This window comes from Arvicola amphibius, chromosome 14 (genome assembly GCF_903992535.2).
Source record: "Arvicola amphibius chromosome 14, mArvAmp1.2, whole genome shotgun sequence".
Taxonomy (NCBI): domain Eukaryota; kingdom Metazoa; phylum Chordata; class Mammalia; order Rodentia; family Cricetidae; genus Arvicola; species Arvicola amphibius.
The window spans coordinates 35,138,689-35,163,959 of record NC_052060.1 but is presented as its reverse complement, the minus strand read 5'-3'; the positions used below and the strand labels follow the sequence as shown (position 1 = coordinate 35,163,959).

Below are 25,271 nucleotides of genomic sequence, written 5' to 3'. Positions count from 1 at the left end.
TGAGTGCACAGCTGAGATGTAAATCGAAGGTTCCTTATGGAGGAAAATCCTTTTTTCCCTTTTTTTTTCTGTCTCTCAACTATTAGCCCAGATTACTCTCTTGAGATTTTCTAAATATATTTCAATTCTTAACCCCATTACCATACATTATGTGACAAGCAAGCATTTTCTGATAACTGTTTCATTACTAATATTCACAATTTTTCAGTTTTATTAAGAAAATTACTCATGGTGTAAATCTCTGACAGTCATTTTTTATTGTCTCCCTGTGTTTCTTTGGCAGAATCTGTTTGCGGTTGTGCTGCAGGGTTCTGCCACAGTCTCTGAAAATGATGTTTTGTTTCCCCCAAGAGTCTACATGCATGGTTTATGCCACTGGAGCAGGGAAGCATTATTTATTGACAGATCAAATTCCAATTATAGACTTCGTAAAAGTACTTACATTGAAACAGAGTCATCCCTTAGGAGAACTGGTGTTCATGGAATTCATATAATCCATGATAAAAAATCCTGCCCAAAAGCAATGGTAGGGGCTTGTGAACAACTGGCCCCATGCAGGCATCATCATTTGAAAGCATAATAATTATCATCTCATTGGCTTTAACAACTATTGTCTTAGATGGTATGTTACAGAAATTATATCTAAATAGATTGTGTGTTGGGGGGTTGTATTTGGGAACAGCTATATTTTGGCATTGGTACACCAGGCAGTGCTATGGGCAATCAATAGTTTAATCTGGTTTTTCACCTTAGGGGCATTGTTGATGCATGTGTGTGTGTGTGTGTGTGTATGTGTGTGTGTTTCTTTTGGTGCTTCTCAAAGAAAGAATTCAGGAACACTCTTCAGAAAAAGAGGGGGCTGAGCCAAGCAGCAGCAGCCTGATTCTGGGAGACAGGGGCCCATCTTTTATCTTCATGTTATCCTTTCCGTTCCTTTCTTTCAGGAATGGGGCGTGCTTTTCTTGGAAGCCTATTTTACCTTGAATTCAGTCTGTTATAATTAGATGCATGAGATGCAAGAATATGTGTAGGAGTATAAGAACCATAAAGTTAAAAACTTCTCTAGGAGAAAGACTGACTACACTGTATGTTCCCTTGGCAGGAAGTCCTGAAGCTGGTTTGTCATAACTAGAGTTGCCTACCAGTTTTCTAGGGTCCTCATCTGGTCCTTCGGGAAAGACCGCTATTGTCTAAGTTGACCACTATTAATTATTTTTCTGTATGTCCTGTTTTAAGTGTCCATTAGGAGTCTCCTCTTGGATCTCCTTGGTTAGTAGTAAGGCAATCAAAATAGATTTTTGTTTGACTTAAAATTCTGACTTTCAATGAAAAGATACGATGTAAGTTATGTGTAAATATGTCCTTTCATGGATGAACGTAAGAGGTGAGGGCTTTGGGACCCAAGCTGTGGCTCTTACTTTGGGATTGAAAATTCTCTATATCAGATTTGTTTTTAAAGTAAATAAGGCACTTTATTTACAGGATGTCGTAAGTACTGCCTCTTTGGAATGGGCAGCCTGTCTCTGGATGGCTGCAGCACACTCTGCAGTTATCCTAAGGAGCTGATCTGAGCTCATTGCCTGGAAGGGAATTTATCTGCCTCACCAGCCAAAGATCTTCTCTTCACATGTGAATTAGGGAGTAGTCTGGGGCACTTACTATACCTAAGTGTGTTAGCTTCTGTGTGTTCTCCATCCTTCGCATGGAATCAACACGTTCTCTTTTTTTAGAAGTGTGTCAGCTTACCCGTCAATCACAATTCTTGTCTTTTGTGATTGACGCGTTCCAGTTCTTTAGCTATTGTGTTTCCATCATTCTGGCCAGTTTATCAGTTTGACACATTTAAAAGTAAATTTGTGGAAGTATACCCTTTATGCCCTTATTTTAAGTAAATGTGTGTATGTGTGTGTGTATGTGTGTGTGTGTGTAGTGTGTACATGTGTATTTATTATGTGTATGTATAAAGTACTTTAAGGAGGCTTAATTCCCTTATTAATATACGTCAAGTTGTAAATTATAAATAAATAACCCAAAGGATACAAAATATAAGTACATGACTAGGTTTGTGTGCTCTTTATACAAGTTTTTGGACTTTTTAAAAATTATTTTAGGTTTTCCTTTAATGTATGTGTATGGTTTGCCTGCATGTATGTTTGCATACTGTGTGAGTGCAGTGCCCATGGAGGCCAGAAGAGGCATCAGATTGCCTGGAACTGTTGTTGCAAATGGTTGTGTGTTGCAGGAGTCGCTTGTTGGTTCTCAGCTGCTCAGCCCTGAAATAATCACACAGAATCTATATTATTTAAATCACTGCTTGGCCCATTAGTTCTAGCTTCTTATTGGCTAACACTTATATCTTAATTTAACCCATTTCTAATAATCTGTGTATCACCATGTCCCTGTGGCTTACTGGGTAAAGTTCCCAGTTTCTGTCTCTGGTGGGGCTACATGGTTTCTCCCTGACTCTGCCCCCTTTCTCCCAGCATTCAGTTTAATTTTCCCCGCCTATCTAAGTTCTGCCCTATCAATAGGCCAAGGCAGTTTCTTTATTCACTAGTGGTATTCACAGCATACAGAGAGGAGTCCCACGTCAGCAGTGGGCTGTCATGTGGGCACTAGGAATCTGTCCTGGGTCTTTTAAATGAGCAGGCTGTGCTGTGAATCACTGAGCTATCTCTCCAGCCCCAGAGTTTTTGGATTATTTTTATTGAACATATACATCACTTGAAGGGTCTGTCTGTGACAAGCTGTAAAGTAAAACAGGTCAAACAGTTGTGAAGTAGTGTATCCACTGGAGTTGGCGCCCTTCTCGGTCTCCGTGCTTCTGATGGCACAACCTAATTGAACGGGTCACATATTCCAGTCCCAATACTTATTCTGGAAAAGGCTTTGTACTAAGGTTCCTTGCCTTAAACTACAGTGTTTCTCAAACATTGCTGAACCAATTTATAATAATAACCTCAGGTATTCTAACACATGGAAAACGACATAAAATGGGACCTTGGTAATATTCAAAAATGATTTCTTGTCTGATTTTTGGCTCATCAAACAGAGATGAATCTTGGGCCTCACACATGTTAGACACATGTGGTGCCTCTACCCCTGCACCACAGTCCTAGCCTTCCCAAGCTTTTTAATAACAGACGCAGGATAAGAATATACCTATGGTTCTGCCACTTTTTATGTGACTCAGAAAATAAACATACAGCAAATATTATGCAAATAAAATGGGAATTTTTATTTTGAAAAACTCAAAGATACTTTTGAATCCCCAGTGTGTTTGTGTGTCTGCATGTGTGAGACCACATATTGTAAATTTTGATTTGCAAGTACTCGCTCAGGTTGATAGCCATCGTTAAGTGACAAAATGATTGACATTGTTGGAGGAAGCAATAATTTTATTTGACTGAAGATTCAGACTTTCTGGATATATCTCAGAGGGAAAAATGACATTGTTACCAGCTATATTTCCTGACAAAGCCCTAGCTACTGTCTGTAGTTTACAACTCCATAAGAAATGAGTCTGTCTGTGAGCTGTTCTCCATGAATACTGCAGTGGCTTTATGCTGGGTCTGCCTTTAGAGACTTGGACCACCATTTTATTTTCTGAAATGAAAGGAAACACATTTAACAGTTACTCATTAAAAGCAATTGTGTTTATCTCTCTGTGTATGTGTGTGTATGTGTGTGTATGTGTGTGTATGTGTGTATGTATGTGTGTATGTGTGTGTATGTGTGTGTATGTGTGTATGTGTGTATGTGTGTGTATGTGTGTATGTGTGTATGTGTGTGTATGTGTGTATGTGTGTATGTGTGTGTATGTGTGTGTATGTGTGTGTATGTGTGTGTGTGTGTGTGTGTGTGTGTGTGTAATGGATGAAAGAAGAAAAAGGACCATAGCTTCTTTTGACTATTTAATCTTTTAAAAAAATATTTATTTATTTATTATGTATACAATATTCTGTCTGTGTGCATGTCTACAGGCCAGAAGAGGGCACCAGACCTCATTACAGATGGTTGTGAGCCATCATGTGGTTGCTGGGAATTGAACTCAGGACCTTTGGAAGAGCAGGCAGTGCTCTTAACCTCTGAGCCACCTCTCCAGCCCCTGACTATTTAATCTTTGACGTTAAATTTTTGATGCCCATTTCATCAACTTCAAAATAAAATAATAATAACTAATTAAATTAGCACAGTGACTTAATTCAAGATGAGAACTTCAGGCTAATGGGCTTTTGCTCTAGTAGGGGAAATTAAAGTACCCTACTGTGGTTGCTATTGACTTAAATTTCTCATTGCATATGTAGAGCACTCAATATTTTGCTCTTTGAATGTAACACATTCTCTTTCATAGGTTACTATGGATGATTGTTTATATATATATGTATATATATATACATACACACACAAACACACACACACACACACACACACACACACACACATATATATAAAACAGGTTACTATAGGATGTTGTATAAAACCAGATGTTTTAAAGCTCTTGCTACAATGCTAGGCAGAGTACATTGCACACTTAAAAAAAAGAAGGAAAAAAAGAAAAGGAAAAGCAAAATGAAGCAAAAACCCAAAACCAAACCAACAACAACAGAACCCCCTGGATCTTATAATCTATACTTTTCATCTGGAAATCCAGAAAATGTGCCAGCGGATAAATGGCCACCCAGTTTCAATACTCATATTTAGTGACTTCATTAAAATTGTTTGCTTCTCACACACAGACATTTTCATTGCTCCTCTCATCATTTCTCAGGTTCAACATCTGCAAGATATAATTCTAGTTTATATCTTTAAAAGTATTTGTTCTATACACATTGTAAAGGAATTTAACCATGTACTTATCTTATAAAGATAAATGTGAGGTCATGAGAGGGATTTACTCCAAGATGAATATAACATTTCTTTAAAGAAGTATACTCAGGCTGTGTGTGTACATGTGAGTGTGTGTGTGTGCATGGGGAGGTGGGGCTGTGAGAGCATGGGCATGTGCTTTCTTGGAGGTCAGAGAAGGATGTAAGGTGCAGGTGTCAGTCTTCTCCCGAGAGTGTGTGGGTCCTAAGGACAGAACTCAGGCTTGGTAGCGGTCTGTCTTTATCTCCGTCTTTATCTATTAAAGCATCTCTGCCCAAGCTTAACATATCACTGACAACTTAAATAAAAATTAGTATTATATATGTCAAAAAGCAATGGAAACAAACCTGTTACTGAATTTTGTGTTCTCCACTTCCAGACAAAAATGTATTTCCCACTTTGTGCCCGGCGGGTTGAGGCCTGGTGAGCCTTCCTTTCTCCCACCATTAGCATTTCTATTGGTGTAGCCCCTATCCACTTGTGTGTGGTAGCAGCCATGTTGGTGAGAATTCGTGAGTGTGGCTCTGACATTCCTAGGAGACACAATCTCTCAGCCAACTCCCTGATCCTCTGGCTTTTACAATCTTTCCACCCTTCTCCTCCCAGCCTTAGGCGGAGGAATTGTGTCGCAGATCATGTGACTGGGCTCCACAACTCTGCATTTTGATTGACTGTGATTTTCTGTAATGGTCTCCAACTGTTGCAAAGAGAAATTTCCTTGCTGAGGCATAAGGATTATCCTTAACTGTGGATATATTTAGATAATATTTAGAAGGTAGTTAGGCATTATGCTAGTTTAGTAAAGTGGTGGTTGTAGATTCTCAACCAAGATCCATGACTTTGCTAACTCTGGGTAGCTGGCTAGGTTTCAAGTACCAGGCATGATTGCTCTCCTATCAAGTGGGTCGTGAGTCTGTTTAGAAAGCTGTTGGCTTCTGTCAGGGTATAAATGCCTCCACTGCACCCTTAAGGTTATCATGCCACGCGGGTTGTTGCTGTGGCTCATTGTCATCATAGCTGACAGAACCGATTATTGCCTTGCTCTTTTGGAAGCTTGCATGGCTCCTTCTGGTGCCACGATAGCTAGTCCTCAGAGATGAGGTTTTCAGGTCAGTTCCAGCTTGGGGGCCTTGGGACCCTATGTCTAAAGTGTATGGTACCTTCAGCAGTAGGTGCTTCCTTCCATCTCTGTAGAGAAACCAAGAACAATAGCAATAACCTCTAATGTTCTGGGAGTCTCTTGGACAGCTAGGACCAGCAACTCAAAAGAGGGCTTTTCATGGCTGGTATTGGACTTTTGTTAGGTGGTCTTTCTTGGTTCTTGAGGGAAGCATTGTCAGGACAGATAAAAAACATTCACTATATATGTATATTCATATACAATATGCATATATGTATATATGACACATATTATACATATATGCATATTTGTGTATAAATACAAATATTAAACTCTATGTATGTTTATATACCAATTTACATATAGGTATTTTTAGATAGTTAATAGTGTGATTCTGTATGACTTTTCTAGGCACCCTTACTGTATTTATCTCCTTCCTCCCCCTAATTAGAGCCTCCTGTTTTTTGTTTTCATTTTCCCATTCAGAACACTTGCACCTTGTTATTGCCCTTTTTATTGCTCCCCCTGCAACAGCCCCTTCTCTGATTCCTGAAGTTACTCAGGTGACATACAGGCAAGCAAGGAAAACTATGAGAAGAAGAGCAGTCTTCCCCAGGAAACAGCACACCAATTGGTTATCCATTACCAAGTCATCATCACTGAAGACATAGATATGCAAGTAACATTACAGATTGAGCAAGTTGTCATTATGTATTTAGTAAAAATATATACATAAATGTGCATACACATATATCACAACAATTAGTGAAAAGGCTATGAATTTGAATATGAACAAGGAAGAGGAGTATATGGGATAGTTTGGAGGATGGAAAGAGAAGGGAAATGATGTAATTATATTTTAATTTGAAAAACTAAAAGAAATAATAACAATCAATTTCATTGCTTGCACCAGGTGATTTATTGCACTTTATGTACTCTTCTAATTTCTTGGATAAAGTGCTTTATTTTACTTTTTTTTTAAAAAAATAAAGAGGTTAACTTATTTTCATTTTATGTGAATTGGGTATTTTGCTGTATGTATGTATGTCTATACACTATGTGTATGTTTGATACTCCCAGAATTCAGAAGAGAGTATTGGGGCCCCTGGAACTGGGAGTTACAAATGGCTGTGAGCCACTGTGTGGGTGCTGCGAATGGAACCTAGGCCCTCTTAAGTAGTAATAAGTGGTCTTAATTTGCTAAGCCATGTCTCCAGCCCAGAGTGCTTTATTTTAAACTAATGGCAATATTGAAAACTGCATTTTGGTTTAGATTCCGTATTAATTAGGATGTTTCCAATTAATTAATTAATTGCACAAAAAATAGATCACCTTGTTCTTGAATAAAAAAAGAAAACTTTCTTGACTTTCTTGGTATAAATTTTAGATGTGTCAGTAAGCCTCAGGGTAGCCCCACCATTGAATGATTCCTCCACAGCCAAGGATTCAGAGTCTTCCTCTGTCACTCCTGTGTTTCCTACATCTGATTTATTCTAGATAATTTCACTGTATACCTATGATGGCGGCTGCATTCTTGTTGCCTATAGTTTATAGGAGGAGACAATATCTGTCCCTCTGTCCCAATTTTCTAAAAAATAATCCTAAATTTGGTTGAGGGGAGTAGCTCAAGTGTGCCGTGTAAACTTGAAGCCACCTTACCCAAGAGAATGCCCTGGGTTGATCGGCTTCAGTGATCTGAGTGTCTTTTGAACCTAGAAGATAGGCAGAGCAGCTGAGCTTTACTGTCAAATAATTTGCCACCCCATTTTTCCTTCTTCTTCCCTAAGAACACCTCCAGAATACCCAAAGTCTGCTTTATTTATCTGACTAAAATTAGTCCAGATTGGTTTCTTGCATCCTTCACAGCTGGGTGTTTGTGATGTATTTAGGGACAGGATTTGAATCACCCTGACCTTCAAGCTTGCTGATAACTTCAGGATTCTTTCCTCCCGCATCTCATAATCTGCTTCAATAGAAGAGGAGGATGTGAGGCACTGAGAATGACCATGTTAGTAACTTCCAACCTGTCCTGATGTTTGTTAACTGAAAGACTGTTAAGATGCTGAAGAATCTCATAGTACAGAGCGAAGAAACTTTTTGCTCTATGCAAAAAACACCAAACCCTCAATCTTGATGTTCGCCTCTTACAAAAGACAGGTGATGTCTTCAGAAGGGAGATTTGACTTTTACTGACTCCTGACTATGTGTATCCATTCCTATTTTTTATTATTAGAGATGGTTATAAGATTTGTTCACTGAGTTTTCATGTGAGAACAGAAAGCAAATCCAAAGAACACATTGGAATTTAGGGCATTATAAATATGGAAAGCTATAGTTTTTTTTTAAATACTGTTTCAGACTATGTGTGGTTTGACATAGACAAATATACACTAGTTATCTGCCCCAGATATATTCTTTCTTATCAATGCAAAGGTCTAATCTTTTCTGACTTCAATGTACTCTATAGATGGTAACTGAATACAATGGCTTTTGGGTCATGATTCTTCCACTCATAGCTTACCCAGATCCCAGGGTTCTACTGGAAGCACCACTCATGTGCCCTTTTGGAGTCTAGCACAGTTAAATACCATTGTTGTGGCACTTAGAGGGTTGGTGGACACTGAGGGACACTTATACCTCGTTCATGCTCAAGAAGATCAGTGTGTTTAGATATTTATTTTTAGCATTCTAAGAGTAATATTTCTAAAATATTTAAAAGTAGCTGTTTAAGATAATTTTGTTCCTCAATAGAAAGGAAGGCGTATGAAGTAAGAATGGCAAGAGGTATAACTGGCAAGAGAGACCCAACTCTGAGCTTGTGGGACATCCCTCGCTGGGCATTGTGCTTATTAACCATTGCCACTAAATAGTTTAGTAACCAAACTTTGCCACTTGAAATGGCACATGTATTATCATCACAGCTTCTGAGAAGGGGCTTAGCTTGGGTGGCTGTGCTCCAGAGTCCCTCGTGAGGTCACAGTGAGGACCCCCAGACCTGCAGTCCCTGAAGGCCTTTCTGGGCTGGAGCATATTCTCTCCGTGTACTTTTCAAATGGCTAGCAAGATAGCCCTGATGGGAAATCTCAGTTCCTTCTCCTGTGGGTCTCATGTGACTGCTTAAATGATACTATGAGAAAGATTCGTTCTCCCCAAAGAAGGTGACCTAGAAGAGGGCACAATCCTAAACAGCAACGACTTTTAAGTACTAGGCTTAGAAGCCACCCGCCATCAAACCCTCCTTAATTGGGATGCCTTAAGACCAATCTCTTAAGACATTCTGCTGTTAAAAAGAAGGGACCAGACTTATGTGTTGGAGACTAATTTAGACAAAAAAATTGAAAATACCAGAGATATAAAAAGAAATTTGGCCTATTAATTTTATCCATTCACTAATTTAAGGCATATGAATTGAACACCTGCCATGGATAAGCATTGTATGTGGGAATATGTACATGTGGAGGCCAGAGCTGGATACTGTGTGCCTTCATCTGTTGATCTCCACATCATCGTCATCGTCATCATCATATTTGAGACAGGGCCTCTCACTGAACCCAGAGCTCCCCAACTAGCTAGATTGAGTGGCTGGTGGGATCCAGAGCTCTCTCTTTCTCTGTCCACCCCTAACATTGGGGTTGCAGAGGCACACAGGTGAACCCCACTTTTATAGCACTGCTGGTGATCTGAACTCAGGTCCTCATACTCACAGCAAACATTTTCTCCATCAAGCCACTCACCCATCCCTCTGCAAGGCACTTCTATAAGCATAAAATATAAATTATTGATGTGAGTCCCATTTGATATCTGGAGTCTCCAAAGTTTGGCATGATTTCTGGATCTGGAAAAGAGTTATAGCTAATTGAAAACTATTAACATTGATAAGTATATGGATTGAAACCACTTATACTCCTTCTAGTCATGGAGTGTAATATAATTATCTGAATACAAGCTTGCTTTTGAATGAACCAAAATTATCTCATTATTTTTCCTTTTCAACTCTCATCAAGATCATTACAAAACCCTTCCTTTCGTTGTCAGAGTGTTTTCCGGTTCTTTCTCTCTATTCTTGGCATTGTAATCTCCTTAAATGCAGATATGTTCCTGCCAAATCCCTGTTTAAAAACCCCAAGTGACTCTCAATCCATTTAAAACAAAGAACCCAGTTCTTAGTGAGGCAGATAGGGCTAAGTCCTGCCGAAACCAATCCTCTCACCATCTGGCCCTGATTGATGTGCAAGACCCATTTGTCTTCTCTTTTCTAATCTTCGTCTAAGAAGCTTTTTTCTACTTCTGCACTTCCATGGTTCCCCTACTTTTTACACTGAGTCATGCTGGCAGAATTTCCTCACACAGTTGAGTTCTGTGTCCCTTATCTGTGTTCTCCTTATATAACATGTAATGAATAACAGCAGTGAGAGATGTCCCTCAATTTGTCTATGGTAGTTTAAGCTTGGTTCTCTCAGCTTTGGACTGGGTATTCTCATGGAAAGGAGTGTGGAGAGCAGAGGAAGCCTTGAGTGAAGGTGGAAAGAGCAGATGTAGTCCTATTGAATATGGATTGTTATCAGGTGTCTGTCCAGTGATTCAGACGCATGGCAGTTGTAGGCAAAGCCTTCCTCTGGTCTCTATGTAGATAGTGATTGTACATCATAACCCCCCCTGAGGTTCTGCATCAGAGCAACCATGAACTAGCTGACAGCAGCTCTCTGTAACTGTGTCTCTGTGTCTGTCTGTCCTTCACTCCCTCTTTTCCTCAGTCCAGTTTCCAAGACCAACCTGTCTGTCTGGATGTGGCAAAGAGGTTTTGTGTTTGTTTCTGAGTCACTCTCTGAGTACAATGCTAAGCAGTAAATAGTTACCAAACTTTTTTTTTCTTTTGGTTAAATAAATACAAATGAATGACAAATAATTGATATGTTCCTATAGACAGAGGTACTACTTATAATATTTAATAAGCAGGGGCATACAGTTGTATCCCACATTTATGTCACTGCTGAGGATCTGAACTCAGGTCCTCTTGCTCACTCAGTAAGCTCTTTACCCCTCAAGCCACCGGCCCATCCATCTGTAAGGAATTTCTATAAGCATAAAATAAAGCTTCTAGATGAGAGTCCTATTTGATGCTGAGTTCTCCAAAGTTCAGAATGATTTCTGGGTCTGAAAAAGCATTATAACTAATCTGAGAACCACGAATAATGATTAGTAAATAATATGGATTGAAACCATTTGTACTCTAGGGGTATGAATGCACTATTCCAGAACTCCTGTATAAAGCTCTCCTTGCTTGCATCTAGGATAAGCCAGAAACGCTTTATACCAGCAATGAGAAATTATAAATGCTTTCATAACTATTTCCACTTAAACCCTTTTAGAAAACCATAGGGGCATGATACATTTAATAGCACTTTTATGTGTATGTATGAGGAGACCAGGAATGCTGTGTTGAGTGAAAATGAACAGTTTCCTATACAGTTTGCAATGGTGTCGGTATACTGCCTTGCTCTGTCCTAATTGCTCAGAGGAGTAGTTCTTATTCCCAAGTGAGATGTTTCTTGCTAAATATTCTAAGGGGAAAAAATGGATATTTCCAGTATTTGGGATCTGTAGTAAATTCATATTTTCTTATTCAACATGTTTTACAATAAGATGCCCCCCATCTCCGAACCATGATGACATTGTGGCACGAGTTCTCCACATCATATCCATGGCAGCATAGGGCCATGGCTCTGTTCTCCATCTCAGAACCACAGAAGCATCATGGCTCCAGTTCTCCACCTCTTAACCATGGTGACATCATAGCGCCAGTTCTCCATATCATAACTATGGTGACATCATGGCTCCAGTTCTCCACCTCTTAACCATGGTGACATCATAGCACCAGTTCTCCATATCATAACTATGGTGACATCATGGCTCCAGTTCTCCATATCATAACTATGGTGACATCATGGCTCCAGTTCTCCATCTCTCAACCATGGTGACATCATGGCTCCAGTTCTCTGTCCTTAATGTACACTATTGCAGATGCTACAAAATCTGACTAAAGGCCAGTGTCTATTCTGGTCTCCTATAATCCCAAGCCAAGGCATCTGGTTCTTCTTTTTGTTGTAACAAATTAACAGACACAATTAACAAAATCAGTGGCTTATGACAACAGAAAATTATTCTCCCTTAGTTTTGCAAATTAATAATCCAGGGTTAAGATTGTAGTGGTTATAAGGCTGTTTTCTTCTGGAAGTTTTAGGTGATAATGCATTTTTTGGCTGGTTCCATCTTCTAAAGTTGTATTCCTTGGATCATGGTCCCTCCCTCCATCATTATATCTAGCAGATAGAGCTGCCCCTCTGCTCTCAGTTTTTGCTTCTGCCTTACAAGTCTTGTAAAGGTTCTCATTGTTATCTTTAGCCCACTGGATCACCATCTCTACCCCTCAAGATCTTTAACTTAATCACATCTACAAAGTTCTTTTTGTAGAATTTTCAGCTTCTAATGATTAGAATATGTAAGGTCATCACTGTGCTGGCCAAAGGATGTCTGAGAGGACAACTGTAGTTGGACTTTTCTTTGTGCTGTCAGCTCACAAAAAGCGAAACAGAGACTTATATTAATTAAGAAACTTGGGCTTGTTTCTAACTAGCACTTGCACCTTAAATTAGCCTGTAACTTTTAATCTACATTCTCCCATGCACTTGTTATCTCTTCTCCATCATGCCCATCCTAGTTACTCCGGATCTGGCTGGTGACTCTGCCTTTCTTCTTCCCAGAGTTCTCTCTGTCCGGAAGTTCCAGGTATATTTCTTCCTGCCTAGATAATGGTCATTCAGCCTTTTATTAAATTACTCACAGTGACATACCTTCACACCACAGTGTAAAGGAATATTCTGCAACAGATGACAGAGAGGAGTGAGCGAGGACTGGGACTGTGCTTGGGGACACTAGGAAGCATCTGGACATGGGCTCCTGGTTCAGCTGAACCTGTTTATTTTCAGCCAGGTGTGTAGTACCGTCTAGCCTAATGTGTTAGAGATAGTAGTCTGAAGCCTAAGAGTGCTGTGTAAGTTATACATATTCGCGATAATGGTGGTCTGTTGAAATGGTCAATGAACTGATAAATTCAGAAGACATTATATAGATACTGTTTTATGTTGGTCCTATATACATTGAGAATTTATATGTCGCAGAATGATATTCTATAGAAATAATATCTATCAATCTTAGGTAGTTTGAACAATTCAAATGGTTCAGCAAAAATGTCCCTCTGCAGCTCAAGACCCAGGGGCGAATCTCTTACTGGCAAAGGTCTAAGCATGGTGGCTCTTTCCCTGAGGAATTCATGACCTCTTTCTGTGTCTTTTTCTCTTGCTCTATCTAGAGAATTCCATCAGAGGAAAACCGTTAGCGATGGCTGTGCTCTGTTAAAGTTCTTTTTCCCTTACTGCAGCCCTACCTCTTACTTGTCTCGAAAGATCCTCAATCCACACCCACTCGTTGTTTTGAACAGTCTTCCTTGGCTTTCCCTTCCTTCGAATCTCTAATTCCATCCTTCCGCCACCTCTTCAGTGTTCTTAAAATACACCGCGTTTCACCTGCTTGATAAGCCTTGGGAAATATACTCTCTAGCTAGCAGTAGTTATTCACAAATCATAACATTACTGTTAATTTATTCTTTTTAGATGGTTTCTATTTAAAATTAAAGATTACTTTCACCCTGTATATTTTATTTAATAAACAAAAGTTAAATTTCTTTACTTATTGTCCTTTTGTATTTATATTTTGCTAGTTATTGGTCACTTTGAATAATGTTTCCATTTTTATAATGCATGCAAAAGAATTTCATGTCAACAAAATAGCTTAAAACCTATTTCTGCTACTTTCTGCAGGTGGTTGATAATTACATGTTCATCTCACTTTTACTAATTTTCATTAATATAGGGGAAGTATAAGCATCAATGTTTAATAATCTAACAAAAGAATTGCCCAATTATTTTGAGAATTTCTAAAAATTGTGTTTTTCCCCCTTAACAAAGTTGGTATATTTTTAAGTATACAGAAATAAAAAGAAAATGTGACAATTAAACATAATTTTAAACTCCTGGCATAACATTTCTGCTTTTTTATATAAGTACACAATAACGAATATTATTATGGTATGTACTCCATGAGGTCATGTATTTTTCCTGTTTAGCACTGTATCCTAGGGATGGCTCAGCTACTGGTAGCTGCACTTCAGTAAATAATCAAGCAAATGAATGACAAAATTTCAGAGTAGCTTTAAAAATAATGTATAAATATTCAGTATAAGCAATGCCTCTGTGTTCAAAAGTATAGATTTTTCATCTTCATTCAGGTTCATAATCCCTTCAGCATGATCTGTTATGGATAATAAATGAAACACCAAAAAATGCAAAGCAAGTATGTATATTCAAGAAAATAGTAGTCTGGCTTGTGGATTGATAAATACAGAAGATATTTTATAGATACCATTATATGTATGGATGATAAGGATCTGTTATAGAAATATATTCCATAGAGTTCATGTTTTGTGTATCTTAAGCAGTTCATATTGTTAACTTCATTTATCATAAATAAAGAAGATAGTACGTGGGTATTATTTCATAGAGTGTGTGAATTCTCTCATGGTGTAACTTTGGTTTTGTTGAAACTTCACAAATGGTTGAGATTTCTGCCTTTGCTGTTTGTCCTCAGAATGGCTTCACTCCTTTGTATATGGCTGCCCAGGAGAATCACATTGATGTTGTAAAATATTTGCTAGAGAACGGAGCTAACCAGAGCACTGCTACGGAGGTAAGTCTTGCTCTCTGGCGCTTTTGTTTTAAGGTCCATGTGCATTTTATCAGTTGTAAAGGATCTCCACTGTTTTGTCTATGGCAAGCTGGGAAAGTTCACGTTACTCTCATAGTCGACCGTCATGGCCTTGAGGGAATGGGCTTGTGCCATCACCATTAGTTTATACCTTCATTTTAGGTTCCTGATCATGCATTCTTATTTCCATCATCATTAAGCTTGGCTTTTTTCATCATTAAGCTTGAAAGGGTTTTTGTTTTTTTTTTTTTCTCTTGGTGAAACCAAGTCAGGGTTGAATTTGCAGTTCTCCTCGGATTATAGGAGAGTACACCATTGAATCACACTTCTTGCTTTTGGGGTTTTCAGCATTTTAAAATTAAATTATCCTTGTTGCTTTCTGTCAATATTTTATCTTAAGATCCAAAGCACTCCTTGAAGGAACAATTTCTGACCATCAGGAATAATTTATAGCTATCTGTGTTAGTATAATTTTCTAGGGATTTTACCACATCAATGTTATTTATGACAAAATAGAAATCATGCCACACACGTGACTGTGATCCTGGAAACTATGTCAAGAATGTTTGACATTAGGTTGGCTTCTGAGGGTTCGGCACATCTGGAAGTAGGAGTTAGATGGAGAGGGGCTCAGGTCATCACCCCTCTTTCCTATGCACACCTTCTTCTGATGCAGAAATGCCTTTCTGCTTCCCATCTCTTGGCCCACAGAAAAACATGACAGGCACCCAAAAGCCATCTTGATATTTCTTAATGTTCAATGTAGCTTCTAGCTTTTTTTCTGACATGTAAATCTTTAGGTAAAGTGAACACAGACTTCCTTCCACGCTGTGCTAGATGGAAAAGTCAACTGAGATGCATTAAATCTACTTCTAATTCTTTTGGTGGGGGGGGGAGTACTAACTTTTAATGGAACCACTCACCATCACTTTCTGGCTGCTTGTTCCCACTAACATGGAAGTCACTCTCAATGCTAAGTAAGTTACGGATCAAGTAAGTTACATCATATAACTAGAAAACACAACTTCCCGTATGACGTGCATCAGTGTTCTGTATTCAGACATAATTTATGTACTTGCAGTATAGATATGTAGTTTTTGAATAACCTAGGGCCTTTATGTCCCTCAAGACACTAAATTTGTCTGCAAGTAGAGTGTGACTATCTCAAGACAATTCTCGGCTAACCAAGGAACTCTATCTCCCAGAAATGTTCCGGCATAAGGGAACCCATCTGTTCTCATTTTCCTTGAAGGCTGAATCGTTAATCAGACGAAACCTTCACACCAGGATTCCTTCACCCACCCAGGAGACTTAGTGTGTCTAACATGGGTTTTCACTGAACTCGGTTCATGACTTTCTCAACAGATTGACTATTGCTTTGATCTAGTTGATCATCACAGTATTGCAGTGTGATTCCCAAAATAGCCCTTAGTAATCACCGCCTCAGCAAAGGCCATACTGTAGAGTGGTCTGCAGAACTCTATTATCTAACCAAATACAACACTTTTCAAAGGCAACAAAGCAGGGTAGGGGTTGGAGCTTAGACATGAGTGTGGCTTACATTTACATTTAAGAAATATCTTTGCATAACTGAAGCCACTTTCTTATAATGATTGGAAATTTATAAACTTAATGTACTGAACCTATAACCTATCCTAATATTACCCAGGTTCACATGGGTTAAACCTGTGTATGCTGCCTTTTAACCGTACCATTCTGTAACAGAGAATACTGTTTCAGGGACGAGTAGCTGATGTGCTTTGTCATGAAATATCTTCATTGGTTCCATTGGAGTGTGTGTGAGACGCACAAGCAGCACTTCTGTGCTCATGAGCAGCAATAATGTGTAAAAGTTGATTGACAAACAAACACTACAACCACTTTTAAAAAAATCAGATAATTATGCAATCCTTTCACATGGTAGTCAAACACATGCACATGAAGAAATGCTTGGTTTGAAAATTTTTCATAGATAAGATTAGTAAATAAATGATGAGACCAGAACTGCTGAACTTAGCTGGTTTTTCACAGAGTTCATTGAGGGATTTTAACAAATTATTACACATTTGTTTAGCCTTCTTCCCTGAAATAGAGATCAGAATGAATTCTGCATGGTTGGGATCCAGCTTTCAGTCCTCCAGAGGGAGTTAGTTCTGTGTCTGGCCAGCACTATTTTTATAGATCTCTTCTCCCTTCCTTCCTCCTGAATTCTGCCAAAAGTTAGGCTACAATCTTTTTACTGGTCCATTCTGTAGACCGTGTCTCTAAGGAAAAACAACACAGAACAAAAGCAAAGTCCACATGCCTTTAATACAGACTGCTGCAGAGTGGGTGGGAAAAGAACCCCAAATGTGCACACGATGATGGGTGTGCCCTTCATTCCCAAAGTCTCTGGTTCAGACACACCTACACACTGCAGATGCTTGCTGGCCTCTACCGTAAGACACTGCACTCCTCCTCCACTCCGTGAAGTCGTGTGCCATATTCGAAATTCAAACTTACTCCAAAGAACAGTCAACATATTATTACAGTTCATGCTAAATATATGGTCCGTGCTGCTTGCACAGTTCATGCTGAGTACATGGTTCATACTTCATACAAGATTCATGCTTTATACATGGTTCATGCTGCATGCATGGTTAATATTGCATAAATGATTCATGCTACATACTTGAGAAGATATTTTCCCTCAAAAGGCCACAATTATCACATAAACAATTAATACTGAAAACGAATAGTTAAATTTGACTAACACCCTCATTCCTGTTATATGAACAGTACTTCTAACATTTGCTTGCAGACTTCAGGGAATTAAGGAGGATTACACTTGCCGTCTTTCCAGGACTTAAATACTTGCTTATGAAGATGCAGAGATGACTTTCCACATTTTGTAGAATGGTTTTCTATCTTATCCTGGAGATCTTTCTAACTTTTCATTGTCTGCTGTTTTTTTATGGAGTGCGCGAGTGCGCGCTCTCTCTCTCTCTCTCTCTCTCTCTCTCTCTCTCTCTCTCTCTCTCTCTCTCTCTCTCTGTGTGTGTGTGTGTGTGTGTGTGTGTGAGTCTTTCTCTCTCTAAGTTGACAATTGAGAGATTTGGGTTTTAAATGTTATATGGCATATACAACCTCATACTGAAATGATCTTAGCGGTCTAAAATGTAAGTAATTGCAAAATTAGTGTCTAGTCTACTAGTCTAATTTACCAAACAGCTTTAGGTCCCATTAAATCTCCAGCATCCTCACATAAATAGTATCAATTACGCTATCCACAGCAGTTATCACCTTCCCAGAGACAACTGCAAAAACATTCATCTATCTTGCACTGTTGATTGGACACTAATTTTAATTTTCCTTTTATAAGCACACATTCGGTAAAAGCACTCCTTCTGTAAAATGGCCACATTCCATAATCAGCAGGCTTTGTTATGGTGCAGAACAGAAATCACGAAAGCAATGGGATGAAGCCTTTGCCCTGCAGAGGAAAGGCAGAGTCCATTCTGTTTCTGCTCATCACAGTGAGTTTTCCGTCCTGGTTGTCAGTCCCACTCATTCATGAAAATTGTATTCTAGGATGGCTTCACTCCTCTAGCTGTGGCACTCCAGCAGGGACACAACCAGGCCGTGGCCATCCTCCTGGAGAATGACACCAAGGGGAAGGTGAGGCTGCCGGCTCTGCACATTGCGGCTCGGAAAGATGACACCAAATCCGCAGCCCTCCTGCTTCAGAACGATCACAACGCTGATGTACAATCCAAGGTAAGAATGGTGCATCTGTGGAGAGGTCCCATTTGACTTCCAGCATCCTCCTGGGTGATGATCAAGGCACGGTCTCTGCTGATAATGCAGCATTCTGGTCAGGAAAACATGTAAATCATTTCCATGGATATTTCAGATGGAAGGGGACTGTCTGTTGGGAGATAGTAATATTAATAAATATTAGGACTAAGCGATTTTCTTTAAAAAGCCATTTTCCATCTTTGAGACATTTAGTTAGACATTCTGTTTACACCGTTAATTATAGAGAGAGTCTGAAAGAATGACTACGGTGTAATGGAGTTGGCTTTTTTCACTCTGTCTTGTTGGGATACGGTACTCAGTTGCAGCCAGCACATCTACTGTTTCTTTCATTTTGCATTGTGTAACATCTCCCCTCTTTTTCCCACCAAACACTGCTTCAGATGATGGTGAATAGGACAACTGAGGTACAGTATTGCCATTATACCAACATTTACCTTGTTTTTATTTATTTTTAGTTTTTGCCCAGATAGAATAAATGCTCACTAATTCATACTAATGATTAAAGTTCTATTAGTGGGAAATTATTTAGACAAAAATTCTTGTAATTAAGAGACATTGTTAACTCAAATATATTTAATGCAACATATATTTCATGCAACATATATTATTAAACCAACCATTTAAATAGTTTGTGAGTCCAGCATGAAATAAAACACTATTGTTGCTTATAACTTAATGGGTGAACCTTATTCTGAAACTTTTATTCTGAAAATTTTTCCTCTTAATGAGGATGTACAGATTAGAATTTAGGGAAGTAAAAATTTGGAAGGATTCTCTGTTATTCAATAGCAGAGGCTATTTCCTGCATTTTTCCTTTAGTGCATTATTTATGATCAATAATGGCTTTGTGCATCACGAGCAAAGCAATTGCTTTTTTCCTGTAACTCTTAAAATACTTGCCATTAAATAATCTTCTTATAAAATAGGTCAATATAAATAAGAACATTAAGTTTGGGAGCCTCTAGTGGGTGTGTGTTTTCTCTCTTTTGTCACAATATAAACATTATTGAAAGTGTGCTATAAAAATAATCTACACTCAAAAGCAAGGGACTGTTTATAAAGGTTGACTTTTGTTCCGGTGGGTCAGGTCTCTAGAATAAGTCTGGAAAAGTTGTAGGTCTTTGGGCATTCACAGAAAATATCATATTTCTCAAATCTTTATTAACACATTCATCTACTGAGATGCAATTTACTTGAATTATTCGCACTGCTTTTTTTGTTTCTTCCTTTTTTGTGCATGACATTGGGGCATGAGGGAATTTCAACTCAAATGCTTGATAAAATTGTTCAGGAATGGAACCATACAAATTGATCTTATTTACTAATTTTAGTACTTTATTTTCTTATGTATTCCTTGGGAATTATTTTTATGCATTATGGTGGGTGTAACCAGCAGAGAGTTGTGCAGTGTATCAGCCTGAGGCATTATGATCATGAGGGCCAATGAAAAAGCATACATTAATTAATTATTATAAGTGATAAAATAATGTTAGTATATTCGAATAATTAGGAAATGATTTTGCAGCATTCAATAAAATTATTAGAAATTAAATTATAACTTGAATAATTGTGTGTAACAAAACTTTTGCTGGGGAGGCACAGCACACATGACGACTCACCCCAGATAAGGATCCCACATTCAACCAAAGTACAGATACTGCCGAAGTCTAGCTTGGTGAACCAATGAGTTTTACTAAGGCTACATACAAGAATATGGGCCAAGGGATACTTAAAGGAGCAGAAATGACTCAGAGACAGCTGCATCACCAGAGCCCACCCCAACATGGGCGACAGCTCACGAAACCAGAGAAACTGGAGCACACAGCAAGCCTGCAGGCAGAGCAGTAGACTGGAGTGTTTTTTCTGTGACTCTGGTCTGCACCCCTTCCAGTCAGCTCAGCTGGTTTCACTTCTCCGGGCCTGTGGTCTCAGTCTTCTTTGAAGCTTATCTCACAGGACTCTCAGCTTTTATTGCTTACTCCGCCTGGGAGGGGCCTTGTGGATCTAGTCACCTTCAGGGACTTCGTGGAACTCATTTGAATTTTGTACCTACCTGCTTTTAAGGAGTTCCCCTGCAGGTCGAAATGTTTCAATCTCTGAGAAAATTGTTGCAACAATAATAGATACATATTCAGAATATGTCTGGGTGACAGGAACTTTCAAGATGAAAATAGAAAGCGGATTTGACATTTTATAAAATAATTATGGGTTATATACTGATTTCCCCCTTAGTTTTGGCATGAATGCTGCAGCTCCATGCAGAGTAAAATAATCGTGATCACATTTGTGGAGATAGAATTCTTATTTTCATATCTCACTTCTCTAAAGTTAAAAATTATTTGCAACTAGCTGGACGATAGTGGCGCATGCCTTTAATGCCAGCACTTGGGAGGCAGAGACAGGTGGATCTCTGTGATTTCAAGGCTAGCCTGGTCTATAGAATGAGTTCCAGGACAGGCTCCAAAGCTACAGAGAAACCCTGTCTTGAAAAAACAAAGCTAAACAAAACAAAAATTTATTTGCAACTAACATTGCTGAATTTGTCGACAGCCTTCAGTTACCTGAGCCGTCTAAATGCTTATCTTGGCATTTTGAAAACAGTAAAACCAAATTCTACACACAAAGTCAATAAAAAAAAACTGACTGTGGCTTGTAGAATATTTCTTCAAGCAATCGGTTACATGTTAAAATCCATTTCCAAATCAAAGAGAATAGGAAATAGCCTGAAAACTGTGGTGTGTGTTAACTAACAAATGCTGTTTATTTCCCCATATTTTTATTAAGTTATGAAAACTACAAAGTAAGAAAAATTACCAGCTGTTTGAGCACTTCAATAAGGAAAGAGCTAATATGCATTTATCGTAAAGAACAGCAAAAAGATCTAACCACATCTTCATCAGAAAAAGAAAGGATGTCTTTATTTGGCTCTCAGACTTTGTTTTTGAAGCATGTGGGAAATAAAATATTTATCGGATGCCCACATTATTTCATCGATGTGGTTATTTTTTAACATAGTTTATTTTAGTGATAAAATTATATTTAATTCATATTTGAAATTAGATACAATTGAACCATCTTTTTATTTCATAACCATATTGATGCCAAACATATTTTTAATTGAAGATAGATTCTTCTCTTATTTGATATATCCTGATTGCAACTTCCCCTCTTTTTATCCCTCCTGATATTATCCTAACTCCCCTTTCCCCGATACCTATTTCCCATCAGAAAAGAGGCCTCCAAGAGACAACAACCAAAAGTGAAAAAACAGCATACAATAAGACAAGGCAAAACCCCTCATATCAAGGCAGGATGAGGCAACCCAATAGGAGGAAGGGTTGTTTAATATTGGCTTTTAAGTTTTTTTTCACTATAAATCACCATCTAAGCAGTTGTGACGGGGATAGAAAGTCAGCGTTGGTGCTGCAGAATGAAGTAGACATTTTCCTGAGAAATTGTCACATTCCTGCAGATAAAACACCAACCAATGCTCTTTTACAATTAAGATCAAGGGGTGGGAAAGATGGCTCAGTAAGTGCAATAAGGACCATAAGGACCCCCAGTTCCAGTTTCCAGAAGCTGTATCAAAAAGCCTTGTGTGGCTACATATGAAGCCTGTTACCCTTCTGCTAAGAGGATGGAAACGGGATTGCTCATGCCTACTGGTTGCCAGCTGAATCCAGGTTTTGTGAGAGACTCAAGACACATAGTTTTGGATAGACAACTAGTTTCGTAAATTAAAAATAAGTTTGCCAGCAAGTGTAGGGTATTTAGTTTTCCCTTACAGCACTGAGCGATAGAGTTGTATTAAAGCATTTGTTACGTGAGTTGCATCGCTCATGCACTTGGCAGGTGGTTTCGCTGTAAGATTTCTGGTTAGTTAGTGATCACTTTCCGCAGTGTGAGCCGCATTCCTACCCACGATTTCTCTCTTTCCCCAGAGCGGCTTCACCCCTTTGCACATAGCTGCGCACTATGGAAACGTCAACGTGGCGACACTTCTTCTAAACCGGGGAGCCTCGGTGGACTTCACGGCCAGGGTGCGTGGTAAAGCACATGTATTTTAAGAAAGCAAATATGAGCATTAATGGCTTCTAGTAAGGTCTTATATTTAACCCCCTTCCGCCATCCTAAAGATTTCACTGTCTTAATCACAGGATGATATCATAAACCAATAAATAAGACAAGACCCTGGGAGCTGGAGAAATGGCTCAAGGATGAGCTTATAGCTTTTCAAGAGGGCCGGAGTTCGACTCCTACCCTTTGCTGAGTTGTTCACCACATTCAAGTCCAGCTCCAGGGGAACCAGTGCCCTCTTTTGGCCTCTGAGGGCAAAACACTCAAACACGTAGAAAATGAAAATCAATAAAAGATGAAAACTGTGTCAGGAGTTGAGGAGGCTATTTTGACACAGCATTCAACTGTTACACTATAAAACAATATAAAAATCATACATGCTCAGTGTCCAGTGATTAGATGACAGTGTCAAAATAGAAAGCATGAACTCCGTAAGGGCCATTTCTTAACGAGTAGGCACACAAGGGGATGAGTTTTGATTTTCCCTCCCTTGGTCTAAAAAATTAAAAATTTACTCTGATGTCTTTGTAAAAGTTACTGTAAGACAGTCCGTAGAATTATAATAATGGTCTGATTCTGTTAGAAAAATTCATTTACATGATAGTATAAAATTCACATATGGCATGGCTTTAAACATGATTCAACTGATAAAATATTTAAATACTTGGAAAATTGTGACACACAAAAAAAACTAAGACCCATATTCATGCCATAATGATGACACCTGATACCTCATAAGACAAACTAAATTTTGTATGCACTGTTATAGTCCTCGGGAGTCTAAGTCTGTAAGCCTAGGAATCTGGAAGCTCAGACAGGAGGAGTTTTATTCTAACAGCAGCCTAGGTTATATAGCAAGTTCTAGGCTATCCTGAGCTATGTAATGAAATCCTGTTTGGGGAAAAATATCTTTTGTTCTGAAAGTACCTTGTATTATTTCCCAGTTGTTATTCTCTGTGAATTATTCTGAGGGGGATCTTAAAGAATAATTATAACAGGATATTAATTAACGTATTTCGTCCCATTTTTAAACGTATAAAACTTTGAGATCTCAAACTCTATAGTATATGAGTATTATAGAGAGACATTTACTGGGCTCTCTATTAGAACTGGAGGCTTTGCTTCTGCCACACAGGCATCCCCCATCCATCTCTTGTTTTACGTTCACTGTGTCTATGGTAGTTCTTGACGAACATGCATTTTCATTACACATTTCATTTGCCTCTCATGGCTTAGGGCTTCTTTGTTCTTTATGACCAAACCTATTGAACCACAGATATCATGAGTCAAATCCCCACACACAAGTCACAACCCTTTGGTACTCTTTACTAGGAAGCCGTGCTCTTAACCCTGCCATATCCATCCTGTTCCGTTTGCTCTCTCCACGGTATAGAATGGAATTACTCCCCTGCACGTGGCCTCCAAAAGGGGCAATACCAACATGGTGAAGCTCCTGCTGGATCGAGGGGGTCAGATCGATGCCAAAACGAGGGTGAGTATCTTTGCACTTTGAATTTCCTCCCATCCTTTTAAGCCCTGCGGCCCCTCACGCCGTACCTTCCAACACTAGACAGCAAACACAAGCAGCGTGTTGCTCTTGGGTTTGATAGCACTCTCATACAACATGTAAAGATTTCAGCTGATAAAATAAAATTAATGTTTGTACATAAATGCCTAGAGCAACAGACTGCTAGCCCCTCAGTGTAGTAGTTTTTCATGCTCAGTTACTGGGAACAAAGATCAAAGACTCAGAAAATGGTGCTAAAAATCAAAACAAAGACACCCCACTTGATTTCTCTTATTACCTTTGTTCCAGGATAGCCGCATCATGCTGTGTGAGAGTTTGGGAGTAGTTTGTCTGTCCGGAGTATGGTACCCTGTTCTTGCATAGGAGTTTTGCCTGTTTCCAACATTTGCTGTGCTTGAAGATAGGAAAGGGGGCAATCTGAGAATCTGGACATGCTCAGGCTTTGCCTGCTTCCTGCTTCCTGCCTTGCTGTCCATGTCCTTCCCCCAGTTCACCCCTTGTTTTTAAACCTTAGTGCAATAATTTTTAAAAATCCTAGTATGTGTATTAAGGATATTCACTACTTTTGTTAATGCTGTTCTGAAGCAGATACTCATTAGTGAACAGTTGAGTTTGTTTCCGTTTGCCATTATAGTACTTCCTGAGTTCTTCAAAGATGTTCTTGTCTTCTTGGGTCACATGCATTACATATACAAAGTCTAACACTGATAGCACCGTTTTCAAAAATCGAGGTGCTCAGAAATAAAGAGACATGGACTCTTATGATAGTCTTGCCTTTAATTGTTCTTAGGAAAGTTATTAATTTGGAAGCACAGGGGAGTGAATTTGGGGCCACATTTTGTCCTCTGTAGCTTTTGGATAAAGTAAATTGAATTTGAATCAAGCATTAAGATGCAAGGAGCAGATTTTCTAGTTCTGTATAGAGTCTGGACATTCTGTTCTTTCATCCTCTCCGCAGTTTTCTGAGTTCCTGTTCATGCCATGAATTCAGGAGACCCAACACTGAACAAGCCAGATCATCTCTCCCTATTCCCAGATCAAGTCATGGGCTGGTGGCAT

General features: G+C 38.9%; 1 protein-coding gene across 1 annotated transcript in view; it reads left to right on the top strand.

Moving 5' to 3' along the window:
• Ank2 (ankyrin 2) overlaps nucleotides 1–25,271 on the top strand; it is a 227,539-nt gene that overhangs the window by 82,846 nt on the left and 119,422 nt on the right. Inside the window, exons 5-9 of the mRNA XM_038310750.2 lie at nucleotides 14,693–14,791; nucleotides 18,380–18,565; nucleotides 18,988–19,011; nucleotides 22,549–22,647; nucleotides 24,078–24,176. Of these exons, the coding sequence (XP_038166678.1) occupies nucleotides 14,693–14,791; nucleotides 18,380–18,565; nucleotides 18,988–19,011; nucleotides 22,549–22,647; nucleotides 24,078–24,176 (507 nt within the window). The remainder of the gene's footprint in view (nucleotides 1–14,692; nucleotides 14,792–18,379; nucleotides 18,566–18,987; nucleotides 19,012–22,548; nucleotides 22,648–24,077; nucleotides 24,177–25,271) is intronic.